Genomic DNA, 14997 nt, shown 5'->3' on the forward strand with positions numbered 1-14997 from the left:
TTATTACTAGCCATTATTTTTTGTGGAAATATTAAGTGCTTGAAATCCATGTAGCACAATTCATTGGATAAAGGTTGGGGTGGGTTTGCTCAATGATCTTTGTGTTGTTTTCATGGTGAATCTCACTAAATTTGAACTTCTAGAACAAACTACTCCTCTGATAGCAGAGAAATTTTAAAAGATTTGCCTAAACCTTCCATCAGTGCAGTAGATATATCGCCTGTAGGATTTTATCTTTTTGCTATGAATTTCTGCCAGTTGTGTATTGATGGTCCCATGTGCATATTTAGGATAGTATTCAAATACTACAGATGGTCCTGGGGACAACATAGTGATGTAACAAGCAAAGCTTACATCTGTAATGCCAGCATCCTATATGGGTTCCAGTTCAAGTATCAAGAGTTTCACTTTTATCTAGCTCCCTGGTAAAGCAGCCCAAGATGACCCAAGTCCTTGAGCCTGTGAATTCACTTGGGAGACCTGTAAAAAGGTTCAGGCTCTTGGTTTCAGCATGGTCCAGCTCCAGCCATTGCAGCTATTTGAGAAGTGAACCAGCAGATGGAAATTTTCTCCTTCTGTGTCTCTCTCTCTCTGTAACTGCCTTTCAAATAAACAAAAACATCTTTTAACAACAACGACAACATCGAAAAATAATAGAGACGATCCTAAGAAATTATACGTTTCTCAATATGGTATTCTAATTAAAATCTAATTAGCAATTCACTGTGCTGGAACTTGGACTTTTAGCATAGAAATAATTTCACTATGCATAGAAAGTTAAAAATGTATTTTTTAGAGACATTAGAATTTCAAAAATATAAGGCAGCACATGTGGAATTTAGAGGTGTTAAAAAATCGTAAGTATGGGTTTCTCCATAGCTTTAAGCTTGAACTGTTTTGTATAATCAGCGAGCTTGCCAAACAGTATCAAAAAACTCATTTTCTTCAAGTGTTTTATTTATCTTTAATAGAACCTTCATCACCCTGGTGTTGTAAATTTGGAGTGTATGTTTGAGACGCCTGAAAGAGTGTTTGTTGTTATGGAAAAACTCCATGGAGACATGCTGGAGATGATCTTGTCAAGTGAAAAGGGCAGGTTGCCAGAGCACATAACGAAGTTTTTAATTACTCAGGTAAGAAATCAATTAGAAACAGAGAAAAGATAGCATTTAATATCAAATGTTATCACTGTTTAACTACAGCTTCCTAGCCTTGTTGTTGAGTCCCTGCTTCTAGTCTACATGACACTAGAAAAGGTGGCAGCAGTATATTGTGTCGTGATTAATAATTACATTCCTAAGATTCCAATATGACAAATCAGTAACTTACACAAAGGGCTATGTATTAAAACTATCTGTACATATTGAAATGTATGCTGGCTTATCCTGGTTCTTTGATAATGTTTGATGGGTTATCCTTTAGAGACTTTGAATCCTTTATGTATGTCTGTCTTGGTCATTGTTTGAATACCATCAAGCTACTTTTACCACTAGAGTCCATGGAAACCAGGTGTGTTGATGCCCCTTGGTCCTCTGGCTAGAATATGAAGCAGCTTGCCTATGCATTTTAGGTCATCCCTTGGAATTGTTAGTTTATGTCATGGTAGAAAAAAAATTTTAAATGAAATTATTCTGGCAATTTCCTCTTTTATAGATACTCGTGGCTTTGCGACATCTTCATTTTAAAAATATTGTTCATTGTGACCTCAAACCCGAGAATGTGTTGCTAGCATCAGCTGATCCTTTCCCTCAGGCAAGTATGAAAGCCTCTGTCGGCAAAAAGCCAGCTGACTGTGTCGCTGGCTCCCTTGCGATGTTCCTTCCCCTTCTCATTTTCCCTCAAAGTCTTTATTTGCTTGCAGGCTTATTCCCTTTGGTGCCATGTTATATTTTGGCCATTCTGCTTTCTGACTTTTCTGAGGCTGGAAGCCTTGGGTCAGTGTGGCCTGGGAATGAGGACATTGTGCAGAATTCGAAAACTAAAGGTGAAGTGATGAGGGCTTTGTTGATGGTTGTGAACAGTCAGGTTTCAGCATCATTACAAGCAGCCATCGGAAAGGAAAATGCTCAGTCATTTCACTGAAGGTTCATAGATGCTACCACTGTCGGATGTCTGGCGAGATGTTAAACTTTAGCATTATCCTTCAGGACAAAGGCGAAACTCTTCTTATCCTTACCTCAGAGGGTAGAAAACAACCAGATCTCCCCTGACCCCAGCGACCACAGGGACCACAGGGAGCCATAGAGCAAGGTGACCAGACCCAGGTAGCTGAGCCCCTGTCTCCCTTAAGTCCCCAGGTCCTGCCTGCATGCTGCTTATGAGGATTCTTGTACATGATCTGACACATCTCTTGCTTGTCCTGACCCTTTACTTATAAGATCTTGACATAAGTCTGTCACTCCCTTGGTTTACAAAATGTTTTCCCTTCTTTTGAACCTAGTACCCACTTCTAAATACACTTATTATATTTGTCTTCTTTGGAGGAACCTGAGGGAAAAGTGTTTGGTTATTGTTATGAATAAAGGCATGCTCTAAATTGATATGTAAACCTCTGTTTCAAACATAAAATGTATTGACCTTGAAAAGCCCATAATATCTTATGTAAATTTGGCTCTGGTGGATTTGAATTAAGATACACACAGACCCAACCTGGACAACTTAATATTTCTGCTTACCTTTATTATCAACAGGTAAAACTTTGTGATTTTGGTTTTGCCCGGATAATTGGAGAGAAGTCTTTCCGGAGGTCAGTGGTGGGCACCCCAGCGTACCTGGCTCCCGAGGTTCTAAGGAACAAGGGCTACAATCGCTCCCTAGACATGTGGTCTGTTGGGGTCATCATCTATGTAAGCCTAAGCGGCACGTTCCCCTTCAATGAGGATGAAGACATACACGACCAGATCCAGAATGCAGCTTTCATGTATCCGCCCAATCCGTGGAAGGAAATCTCTCATGAAGGTATGCTCTTCTAGTCTCAAATACTGGATAAATGGTCATGTGTTACATTTTTGTATTTCACTGAGAATTACTAAATTGATAAATGCAAATTGTGAAATGCCCACTGGAGTAGAGGCACAAGTTGGGGTAGGTTAAAAACTTAACAAAATAGAAACCAAAAGTATCTTTTGATAACATGCATGTGTATGTGCAAGGATATTCCTAAAAGGTCATGAAAACATCAGTATCTTTTAGTTCCATTTTTCCATGAACCTTTTGAAGTATCTTAATTCCATGTTAAACATCTGTGCATATGCATATAAAGCAAACAAATTTGGAAAGTGTTTTATAACTTTAACCAAACAATTATGGAAAAATGTTCATATTTGGATATATTTCTTTAAACTTACAAACACAAAAAATCATCAATATTTTAATGATCATATTACAAGTATAATGCACATCAATTACATATTTGCATGATCATATTATATATATTGCAAATTGTATATTATCATATGTAACATTTCATATTAATTATACATAACAGTTTAAGTATATATTAAATGTGTTATATCATTTTATCTATATTATACCTAATACAAATGCATGTATTTGTATATTATTTCCTTTGTGTGATGGTAAAGTATATACATTATTTTATTTGGCTGTTTCCTGGACAAATTTAGGCTATTTGGACCTGCTCAATGTTAGAGCATCCTTATGCATAATTCCAGATGTAGTCTCACTGACTTCATGAGGACAGCTACTCTTGACGATGTTGCATTATCTAAAGTTATGTTCTTGTTAATGAGCTTTCCCTACTAAGTGGGAATCACAAGAGTACCTCATTGAACTTTGTTTGGAGTATACTTAATACTTATAAACATATCACAAAATGGGTTTTGCTATTTTACCTCCATTGGAAAAAAAAGTGACACTGTGGGTCAAAAATTACAAAACTCAAGAGTGGTAGGGCTAGAATTCTCACCCAGTCGAAACACCCATCCCTTCACCTCTAGCCCTGCATCTTCTAGTGTTTAGGCAGTTTTTATTACTCCATTCATCCTGATTATTCAGCTTTTTACAGCTTAAAAAGTCTTCATTTGTTTTTGTTTTGTTAAATGATTTCATTTTATGACACCGTTTAAAAGGCACTGGGGTTTCCCTTTCCACTTTCCTTTGATTCTCCTTCAGTTTTACATCTCTTATTTGATTCTTGCTCTTGCATGTATTGACATAGAAATGGGTCAGTGCATCTAAGCTGCCCAAGGTAATTAAAATTATTTGGCTGCTCTTGGTATTAATTGACAAGAATTATCTATTGTTACCATCAGCATAAACCTCTAGTTTATTTAGTTGTAAACTGTAGTTAGATGTTTGTATCTGAAAGAAATCTGTGGTCTACAAAAGAACTATCATGTATTGCATTGAAACAGTGAACCATTTTGAGTAAGCCAGCAAAGGTATTTTTCTTTACTAGGAGATAGAAAAGATGGAAATATCAAATAGCCTTGTGATCTGTATGAAGAAATTTCCTTCTAACTAGAGTTATTTTTGATATGTGTAATCCAGAAACCCAATATCCAGGATTTAAACCTCCAATGTCCCTAAAGCCAGTCTAACACTTTGCTGTGACAGCTCGAGAGAATTGTCAGGAAGTCACAACCTACATCTGTCATACATATTATGAAAGTAGAAGAAGGAACATAAGATGCACCTCAGAGAACTTGAAAACTTATTTGGGGAGGTTTTTGTTACAAGAATTGGAAAATGATCAGTTTTGCATTGCAGTGTTAAGATAAGTATAAAATCAGGGTTTTCAAGTTTAAAGGATTTGACCGATCAGAATTGCCTTTCCCATCCAGATGGAACTTAGGCCAGTCACTGAATAATATTAAAAAAAGTGCAAAGATATAGTGACTTACCTAAGATCACACTGACCTTGAAATCAAGGACTTCATTCTACATACATGTTGTATGCCAAGCAGTGTTGGTTTCTTTTGGCTAAAACTTAGGAACCCATACAAATATTTTATACTTGTTATTCTTGCTATCATAATATAATAAGCTGAGTACTGACATTCTGGAGCTAGACTTATCATGAATTAAATAACAGAAACCTATTCCTAAGAGTCTTAGGCAAATAACATAATTCATTGACTCACATAAGAAGGTCAGGCTCAGATTCAGCTGGATCCTGCAGTTCAGGTGATGGGTTCTCCGTCTCTCTACTCGGCTTCCCTCTGTGAGGACTTCCTTCTTGGGTTGATTCCTCCTACGGTACAAAATAATCCTGACAGCTCCCGGCTCATGTACTACTCTACTGTGCATGATAACGGAATGACGAGCAGTGTCTCTCAGTCATCAGAGTCTCTGAAGGGAACACTGGGCTGTGCTTAAATCCTCTACTACCCTGGGACGTTCACACAGTGACAGCCCTGACCAGCCAATAGATGGTCATGAGCTCCTCCAGGTGGCAGTGGAGAAGTTCCTTCAGGGAACATGTGCTCTAGCCAGAAGCAAATGCGAAAGCATTAACAGATGTCCGTTAAAAAATAGAATTTTTTTCCTTGCAAATCAAGGTATAATATGAAAAATCAGAATAACATTTGAGGAAAATGTAACTTTCAAATGTCACGAGTACACTAGAGATAGTAACTTTCAATTTGGAAACACAAAATACTAATATTTAAGACTCCTACATGTATTTGTTACACCCAAGCTTTGAATAAATACTATTGCTCTTTTATAGATAAGGTGATGTAGGAATAAAGAACTGGGTGGGTTTATTGGTGGGGCCAGAGTGCAAATACTTTCAGCCATCCCCAGGATACGTGCTCTTATCCAGGGGTTTTCCAGCCTCTTGATCCTCCTTGTGGATTTATCTCTTCTGACACATTAATTCTTCTTAAATGTTTTCATTAACTTAGGACAGAGAAACAACGCAATCTTCAATGACCCTTTAACGTACTGGGCAACAGGAGTAATCTGTAATAGAGAACTGAACTGAGAGCTACTTAGTTGTTGTGACTTCATCCTTACTGTATACTAATGTATGTCACGTATTCTCTTGTGTCTCGAATTTCTTTACTGAAAAATGGTGAAAATCGTTTTTCTGTTACTGTGTTGTTTTTAGTATTTAAAGAGTTATGGGCTAGAAAATGCTTAACATAGTGATTGGTACAATTCTGTTAGCTTAAATATCTTGATCACTGTTTCCCTATAACTTTATGTAGTCTATCCCTCTATATGTCTGTATTCAGTTTACAAATATGTATGTACAGATAGGTGTATATGATGACTGATAAATTTAATTATAATTAATGGAATGATAATATAGATTTACATGTACAGTCTGTGATTTAAGAATTAGGTGCCAGGATGTAAAACACAGAAATGGAAGTGCAAAAGCTAGCTAATAGTTGAGAAAATTATATTAATAAAGCAAGAAGTTCCTGATACATTCACAAAGAATCTCTGTGCCTATGCTTATTATAATAGTAAAAACAAAACAAAACAAAAAAATATGACCTGCCATAGTGTAGCTCTCTCTATATACAGCAGTCATTTTTAAAACTTTCGCATGCCAACAGTTAACCAGAGGGGCTAATTACAAATGAGAATTCTCAGGCTGTCTGCCTTAAGCTCCCTTTCTACACTGGGAATATCAGAAATTGATGGATCAGTCTTCTCAAAATGTTCCTCCAGGGCATGGGGCAGGCACTTTTTTGATATAGGCATCCAATAAGGACACCTGTTAGTTTCTTGGCTGCTCCTCTGTGATCCAACTTCTTACTAATGGCTTGGGAAAAGCAGCAGAAGATGGCCCATGTGCTTGGACCCTTTTCATCCACATTAGAGACCCAAGTGACCCTCCTGGCTTTCATCAGGTTCAGCTTTGACTGGTGTAGCCACTTGAGAATGAGCCAGTGGGTGGGAGGCCTCTGTCTGTGTCTCCCTCTCTCTGTAATTCCTTCAAATGGACAAATATATGTTTAAAAAAAAAAGAATACTCCTCTAGAGTCCATATCCCCTCAAAGTCATGAAAAGCTAACATTGCTCTAAAAATGTTTTGAATTAAACCTCTAATATTTTAATGCACTGACTGCTAGAATTCATAAGAGTCTCCCTAAGTGAACAGATAGTTAAATACATTCATAAGTCTAATTTGACAAATAATTTAATAACAAAACCTAAAACATTAGGATGCATATATATAACATTCATATTTCTAGATGCATATATTTTAAATTGGCAATTTATATATCTCAGGTGGCCAGTAGTTAATATATCAAACTTAATTAGCAGAAGGTGAAGGACAGTAGAGAAAACTGTAATGCAATGATACATCATGTTTTGAAATTGAAGGCATCGCATTTTTTAAGTGGTTCTTCTGAAACTATCCGTAAAAAGAAATAGTCTTATTTTCATGTCTAGATGTATGGTCCAGTACTTTGCAAAAAATATAATTTAAAAGGAGATATCAATGTCAAGAAGTTATAAAAATTTCCAAAGTCTTAGTTTTACTTCCATGTTTATCCTGTAATAAACTATAACAGCCAGTGTACAGATGAGTGCTGATCCATACGCAACACTTGGAGGATCACCGGCCCCAAGTTGGTAAATTTATCCAAAAGGATACCACATTTAGGGCCCAGTGTGGTGGCCTATTGGCTAAAGTGCTCACCTTGAACACGCCAGGATCCTATATGGACACCGGTTCTAATCCCGCAGACCCACTTCCCATCCAGCTCCCTGCTTATGGCCTGGGAAAGCAGTCGAGGATGGCCAAAGCATTGGGAGCCTACACCCACATGGGAGACCTGGAGGAAGTTCCTGGCTCCTGGCTTCAGATCAGCTCAGCACTGGCCATTGTAGTCACTTGGGGAGTGAATCATCGGACGGAAGATCTTCCTGTCTCTCCTCCTCTCTGTATATCTGACTTTGCAATAAAAATGAAATAAATCTTTTTTTTTAAAAAAAAAAAAGAAAAGATAACACATTTATTATTTAGAAGTATAAAGGTAACCAGAAGAAAATTTGCAAATATCTAATATCCATGTAATCTTTGGAGAGTGTATCTAGTAATGAAATGGGAGATTTTTATTTCTGATTTTGAACTATTTTACTAATTTAGATCTTTTAATAGGTACATCTGAAAAGATAAAAGACAAAGTACATGACATGATAGAACTATCCAGGAACCAGTGGAGCACCTAATTTTTTTTTTTAATTACAAATCTTCAGTGCATGATGTATAAGTTTCCTAAAATCCAAAATAAATTAAACATATAAATTCCGTATAAATGCTATTCACTGAAAAGTTACAGGATTACATTTTCTTTTTTTTTTAACACCAGTCACCTCAGTATAATTGAACAGATGAAGAAGATGTAATTAATCTTAAGCCTCTAAACGTATCAAGTCTACACAAAGGAGAAATTTCAAGTGTGAAAATCAAATGAATTCTTTATATTCCTTCATTTGCTCAGAACCATAATGTATTCGTAGTCTTCATGTATGATCTGATTATACAGCTTTTGTTTTCCCCAGGGTTTATTCTCAGAGAAATGAGACAGGTAACCGAGTGAGGAATACTGAGATGCAGTTTGCTTCAGTGCAAGTTGCTTCAACAGAAAGATGACAAAACTGCTGCAACGAATAGGAAAGTGTTAGCCTAACAACAGATCTTGCTGTCAAGTTGCATTGATGTACTCAACTAGAAATGTATGCTAAACTTGATGAAGGTTGGTAATGGTCCATCAGGATCATTGAAAAATTAGTGGTTTTCCTCCTAAGTTTTGATATTCTTTCATTTGCCTTTATGTGGACAAGTAAGCGATAGTCAACACAGAGGTAATCTCAGAAATTGTCTCAGGACAAGCCCCTGGCCCTTGCAGACAGGTGACATCTAAAGAAGCTTCTACTCCCAGATTCCATGCTGTGTTGTCATTGCTCAGTTCCACAGCCTTAAGTGCAAAGACAGGAAGCCATGACATAGCATATAGAAAAGGGGAAAAAGGGGATGCCATTGCATGAATCTTAAACTTGATATGGGCAGAGTTTGTTATCAAATTGTGGCAGTGTAGCAGTGATGGATTTCTTGCCCTTGGGTGCCCCAACACTGGTTTATGGTTACCTCTTCGTTTCCCTGATAAGCACAGCCCCCCATGACTCTGACTATTCCTGACCTTAATTGTCCGTGATAGAACACATGAGATCTTGAGGCACAGAATTTTTACAATAGCTCACTAAATTTATCAAAGCTTCTAAATCTTATTTTACAGTTTTGCCATTCAATTTGGTGAATTCAAATAAAACTGATCATAAGAATTTCATCCCCGGCAGTTAGAGAAAGAAAAATACAGCCAGAACAAACACAAAGAAAAGCTAAATAAAGGCCTAGTACCAATACCACATGGTATGTTTTCAAAATTCAACAGTGTTCCAGAACACTAAACACTTAAGTTGGAAGTAGCACTTTGCCATGAAAAGGAACCAGCTGTAGGTCCCTCTTTCACTGTGTATTGTTCAAAACAAAAAACAACCCCATTGAAAATAAACCTCGGGGAGATGAGATCCAGAAATCGAATGCTATGAGAAACAAAAGAAAGACAATTGTCATTTTTGTCATTAAACTGTGTTTGTAGCAGTTTATGAGGCTTGCAGATCCAGCAAGCCTGCTGAATATTAATGACTAGATTGATTTGTCAACATGTTAACACCGCTGTCAGACATAACAGCACATAAGAGAGAAGAGAGCAGAGGGAACTAGCCAATGAGCTGCTTAGAAATGCTGACTGAATGCCAAGAAACTTAATCATGATGGATAAAATAATGTATTATGTGGGCCAGAACCTCCATAGGGGCTTAACATTTCAAACAACCTCAACTTAACATTCCAGAATTAATTGTGTTTTATTTTAAAAGAAACAAAAGAATTTTATATGTGGTACAGTGAGTTCATTCTCCGTGTGGGACTCCCATATCCCATTTGGGAATAGCTGGTTTGAATCCTGGCTGCTCTGCTTCCAATTCAGCTTCCTGCTAATACCTCTGGCAGGGAACAGGTGATGCCTCAGAACTTGGGTCCCTGCAGCCCACCTAGGAGTCCCGAATGAGTTTCAGGTTTCTGGCTTCCACTGGACCTAGCTGCTGGAGGCAGTTGGTGCAATAGTTCAGCGGATAGAGGTTCTGTTTCTCTCTCTTTCCCCTCCACCTCTATTGTTCTACCTTTCAAATAAATAAATGACTTAATAAAAGTTTAGATGTATATTCCTTTATTTCATAATGAGGAACATCATAATTATCAGCCAACGGCATGCAAAAATCTGAAAAATAGCTACCAGTTTAGTGAACACTTTAATGTGCATATATGTGTGTGTATCTCATTCACTAAGATAGTATGTGAAAATATGTCTCAAAAGCAAAGGAGTAATTTATTTTGATAGCAAATAAATACCTAATTAATGGTATTTCTTTCTAACACATGGTAAATTATAGAGTGAATCTACTGAGAAATTTTAGCAAAATTGGTACTATGAATGCTTAAAAAATTGCTTAAAGATTGCCTATTTGCCTCCTACTTTGAAGCAGTTCCTATATTCCACTTGCATGGTTAAAATTTCACTTCTAAATGTATATCAGTTGGATTGAAAATTTGAATGTCAGTAGATGTGGAAACTCTCTGAATACAAAAACCAACACAGGATAAATATTTATTAAAATTGCTTTCTTTGACAGTAACAGAATAGGATATTTCAAAAAAATATCTAATCCTTCTAATGCTCCACAATGCCAAACCACTGAGCAAATTTCCAGAATATTATTAAGTTGTTCTATGGTTGGAACATATGCAAATTCATGAGGAATCCAGTTTCTTCTTAATCTAACCTTAACACAAATGAGAAAAAAAAATGCCCTAGTGTTTATGCCTACAGTGGAACAAGCCTGCTTTCTTCTGACATACTGGCTTAATCTCAGAAGCTTGCAAAAAGATGTTATGTCCCTCCCGCCCCCAGCTTTCTCTTCTGGGCAGTTTTTCCTTCAACTTCTTTTTCACTCCACTCCAAACACTTTTCCCATTGTCTGAGTTCTTTTTAAATGAAGGACTATACTATTATAACAATATGGGGAAAATTATTTGGAAAGGGGGAATTTGGTGCAGGGGAATCCCAGACTCTATGAAATTGTACCATAAAATTCTAAATTCAAAATAAAAAAAACTTTGAAAAATCCTCAAAATTAATCTAACTCAAAGTTCAGTGAGTCAAACTCTTAGTATAAAGAACATGCTCATAGCATGGCATAAAATAGCATTTGATTTAGGAAAAACGCATAGACTCCTATTGAGTTAACTAAAGATTTAAATCTAGAATTCTTTCTTTCATGGGTACATGTTGCTGATTAGCCAAAATTTCCAATTCTTTGTACTTAGATCTGTTTTGGAGGGTAGAGGGGGCTTGAAGAGCAAGACTGGAATGTAAATAGAGGACTCTCATTTGTTTCTCTAAATGTTACCTTACCAGGCTGTCCCATAGCTGCAGCCTTTAGTTATTTCATTTTATTGTTCCTGTTTTTCTCTTTAGTTTACTTGTTATGATATTTACATAGTTGATTGGGGTGCAAAGGTTTGAGGATTGGGGGAAAGTGGGTGAGAATGGTTTTTTTTTTTTCAAAATATCTTCTTCCTGTGTCTGTGGGAAGGGGAAGATAAGAGGAGAAACCATATCCAGCCTCCCAACCACCTGAGTACCCAAGGATGGGGAATGGCCACCCGATGTCATCCCAGGGTCCTCGATGTGGAGCACGCTGCTAGGGTTCTGCTCAAGTGGTTTCAACAGTTCTGGAATGTGGTCAATCTAAGCTTGAGGAAATTCTTCCAAGGTCCATTGGCTGACATGTCCACCTTAGAGTCTCCATTCACCCAGATATTTGCTGTCAACACTTGGCTGGGGGGGAGGTTTGACCAATTTGTTCTGCCCTCCTTCCTCGGCTATGATATCAGCTGTCTTCTGCAGGCCCCAATGGACTGCCATATCCTCCGAGTGCATCTGGCCATGTCATCCACTGCTCCATCTAAGCCCCAGAGGAGGCTCAGTTCTGACACATGCACTGCACAGTCAGACCCCAGATCCTGCAATTCTCCCCATGATTAAAGTTCTGAGTCCAGCAGTTCAATTTGGGGAATTCCCAAAGAAACCTCCTCTGAAGTGATGCCAGATCTGACCCGTGTATGCTTGCCAGTACAGGGTCCGGCTCAGTCCTTCATGTATATCAACCTATATGCACACACCTACCACACACTTGACCTTAATGTACACCAGCAGGAACTGCAGCCTAGTTGGAGCGGCACCCAGTAACCCCCATGGGGTCGGGCCCAGCCATGGTTCTTGTGCTTGCCCAGTATGTGCAGCAGACTGGTCCAGTCTATCACACATCCCATTCAGCCTTCCTACATGTCAGTGGACATTGAAACCCAGTTCAACTTTCCAGCCCACTCTTAAGCTGGCAAATGCCACCACCTGTCTAGCCAGGCCCTCCCTAGCCCTGGTTCTCATGCTCACCAGTGGGGGTTGCAACCCATCAGAGAGGTGCCAGCTGTTTCCCTACTGGACCCACTCCCAGCCCCGTATCTTGCACTCTGCAGGTGCTTCTGCAATTTAGCATGACAGGATTTGCTCCCAGTCCCAGCAATTGTCAGCTGATGCTGCAGCAAAACCCAATCAGCCTGAACTTTTCTGGTTCAAGCATGTACCAGTAGATGCAGTCAGTTAGCCAAGCCTGGCTCTTAAGATTTTTACCTGGTATCAGGTTTGAGTATTACCATTTAAATATAAAACTCTCCATAGGAGAAAACACTTAAAAGTCCATTTTGAACATCATCAGAATGAAAGAGTATATTTTGATTTCTGCTTTAAAGTTTGAGATTAGTTGGATATGAGCTCTAGGACCACTGTATGCTATGTTAAACCATTCATGGTTTTTAGGATTGCATTTTTGGTTATCAGGAAGCAGGAAATGAAATTAAATGTAAAGCAAAGGAGTAACCATATCATTGATAGAATAACTACCTCTGGATTAAAGAACTGCACAGGGAAAGATACCGATTGGAGTCTGTAAAGGTCTTGCACTTCATTGGATTCCAGTAATTGACTCAGGAACAAGTGAGATGATGATTTCCAGTGGCCTTGTTTGCTGCCGGCAGCCTCTGGTTTCAGCCCGAGAGGAGCGTCCCAGTTAGTGTTGCTGGGCAACGGCATGCTGGGTTGAGAGCTGGAATGTGAAGAGCTGCAAAACGATTTTTAAAATAAACACACAACTTACCATCAGCATGAAGCAGGCCAAAGGGAGACAAGTACTAAGTATTACACTGTGGCAGGTAGTGAGGCACAGATGAAAGGGAAGAGAAGAAAACACTTGCTCAGAGGCAGGGATCCTGCAGGTTCATTGGTGATGGTTGCATCACCAGAGTGACAGGAGTGTTGGGAGCCCGTTTGTGATCTGAAAGCGTATAGCTGAATAATTTCGAAATGGAGAGAAGGCATGACAGAACAACAACAACAAACTAGCATTGTGTGAACAGAAGCGATCAGCCCTGGGTTTTCACAGGTAATTTCCCTTCTCTCAAAAATAATCATCCATAAGTATTCTTGACATTATTCTAATTTTTTATAGAAGCCACTTACCCTGTGATCTATTAAATCAGGTTGAGCTGTGATGTCTTAATTCAGAAAATATTCCAGTTAGCTCTGCCCCAGACTCAAACCCTATACACACAATACAGGTCTGAAAACTGGGAACTGAGAAAAGGGGAATTTAAAATTCTAACTTATGTTTCCTGTACATTAAAGCATAGATGTAATGCTTTGTGAAACTTAGTACAAAAATTATTACCTAGTCTGTTACCTTAAAGGAGCTAAGATCTAGTGGAAAGAGTGAAGACAGATAGGCATTATAAAAGGAAATAAAAGATGCGTGAAATAGAATATGGTAGCACTGATAAAAGTCGTTATTAAGTATGCCCTGTTGTGTTCTTTTTGTAGGATTTTATCCAGGCCTTGGATGCCCATCAGTTTAGCCACAGCAATACAACATGCAAATGTACCTTCTGCACACACAGAACCTGTTATGTTCAGAAATTGGCTATTTGCTTTGAAATAGAGAATGGCTGGAATATAGCTTGCACAATTTCAAAGACAATTCTGTATTTTGACACCAGAAGAAAGTGGAATCTATACAAGTATACTCTTTTGCAACTCTGATTTTTTTTGCATGCTAAAACATAAAATACCCACTACACCCACATATACCGTTTAATTTTGTCTTTGTTCAGGTGTCCTTGTGGATGAGGCAGATAGGATAATGGAAATTCAGTGTTTATAACATCTACTGCAAGTCCTTACCTGCTAAAGGAGATTTTTTCATACAGTTCTCTCTTTATTTTCCTGACATTTTAGTCTCTTAATTGATGGAGCAAGAACAAAAAAAAATGCTGTGCAGGAAGGAGTTTATTTTTTATATAACTGTATTAGCCAAGAATTTGTTATCACAAAAAAAGAAAAACTAAGCATTATGCTTCAAAAATTTTGATTTTTCTTTTTTTGAAAAAATGTAGGAAACATTAGGTGTGAAAGCACAAAACCTTTTGCTTATGAAGAGAAAATTTGACAATGGAAATTTGACCCATGCATTTATCTTTTTCCAACAAGAAAAAATGCGATAATTAGTCCTAGCAGTTCAAGATGCCCTCTTCCCGTATTGAAATGCTTCAGTTCAATTTCCAGCTCTAGCTCCTGATGGAAGCTTCTTGTAGAACCCGAGAGGCAAAGTGAATTTAAAAAAAAATTAACACAGAAAAACTGCCTGCTCTGCCCTGATGATGTCTTAATTTAAAGATCTGGGAATTAAGGTAATTTATTAATATGATAGTAAGAGATTGAGCTTAAGTATGCGTAAGTTGTTACTCATAGAATAAATGGGAAAGTATAATGAGGAAATTATACTGCCAGTCAAAACAGTTAGTGTCATATTTTCTTAAAGGAGAAGGAAGAATAG

General features: G+C 37.9%; 1 protein-coding gene across 2 annotated transcripts in view; it reads left to right on the forward strand.

Annotated features, from left to right (window-relative positions):
• The window catches only part of PRKD1 (protein kinase D1), a 280136-nt gene that overhangs the window by 256390 nt on the left and 8749 nt on the right, over nucleotides 1–14997 (forward strand). For both annotated transcript variants that reach the window (XM_040968763.1, XM_040968764.1), the window contains 3 exons: nucleotides 972–1133; nucleotides 1654–1752; nucleotides 2691–2958. In XM_040968763.1, coding sequence (XP_040824697.1) covers nucleotides 972–1133; nucleotides 1654–1752; nucleotides 2691–2958 — 529 coding nt within the window. The remainder of the gene's footprint in view (nucleotides 1–971; nucleotides 1134–1653; nucleotides 1753–2690; nucleotides 2959–14997) is intronic.

Source organism: Ochotona curzoniae, unplaced genomic scaffold (assembly GCF_017591425.1).
Source record: "Ochotona curzoniae isolate NIBS_2020 unplaced genomic scaffold, NIBS_Ocur_1.0 scaffold_4701, whole genome shotgun sequence".
NCBI classification, from domain to species: domain Eukaryota; kingdom Metazoa; phylum Chordata; class Mammalia; order Lagomorpha; family Ochotonidae; genus Ochotona; species Ochotona curzoniae.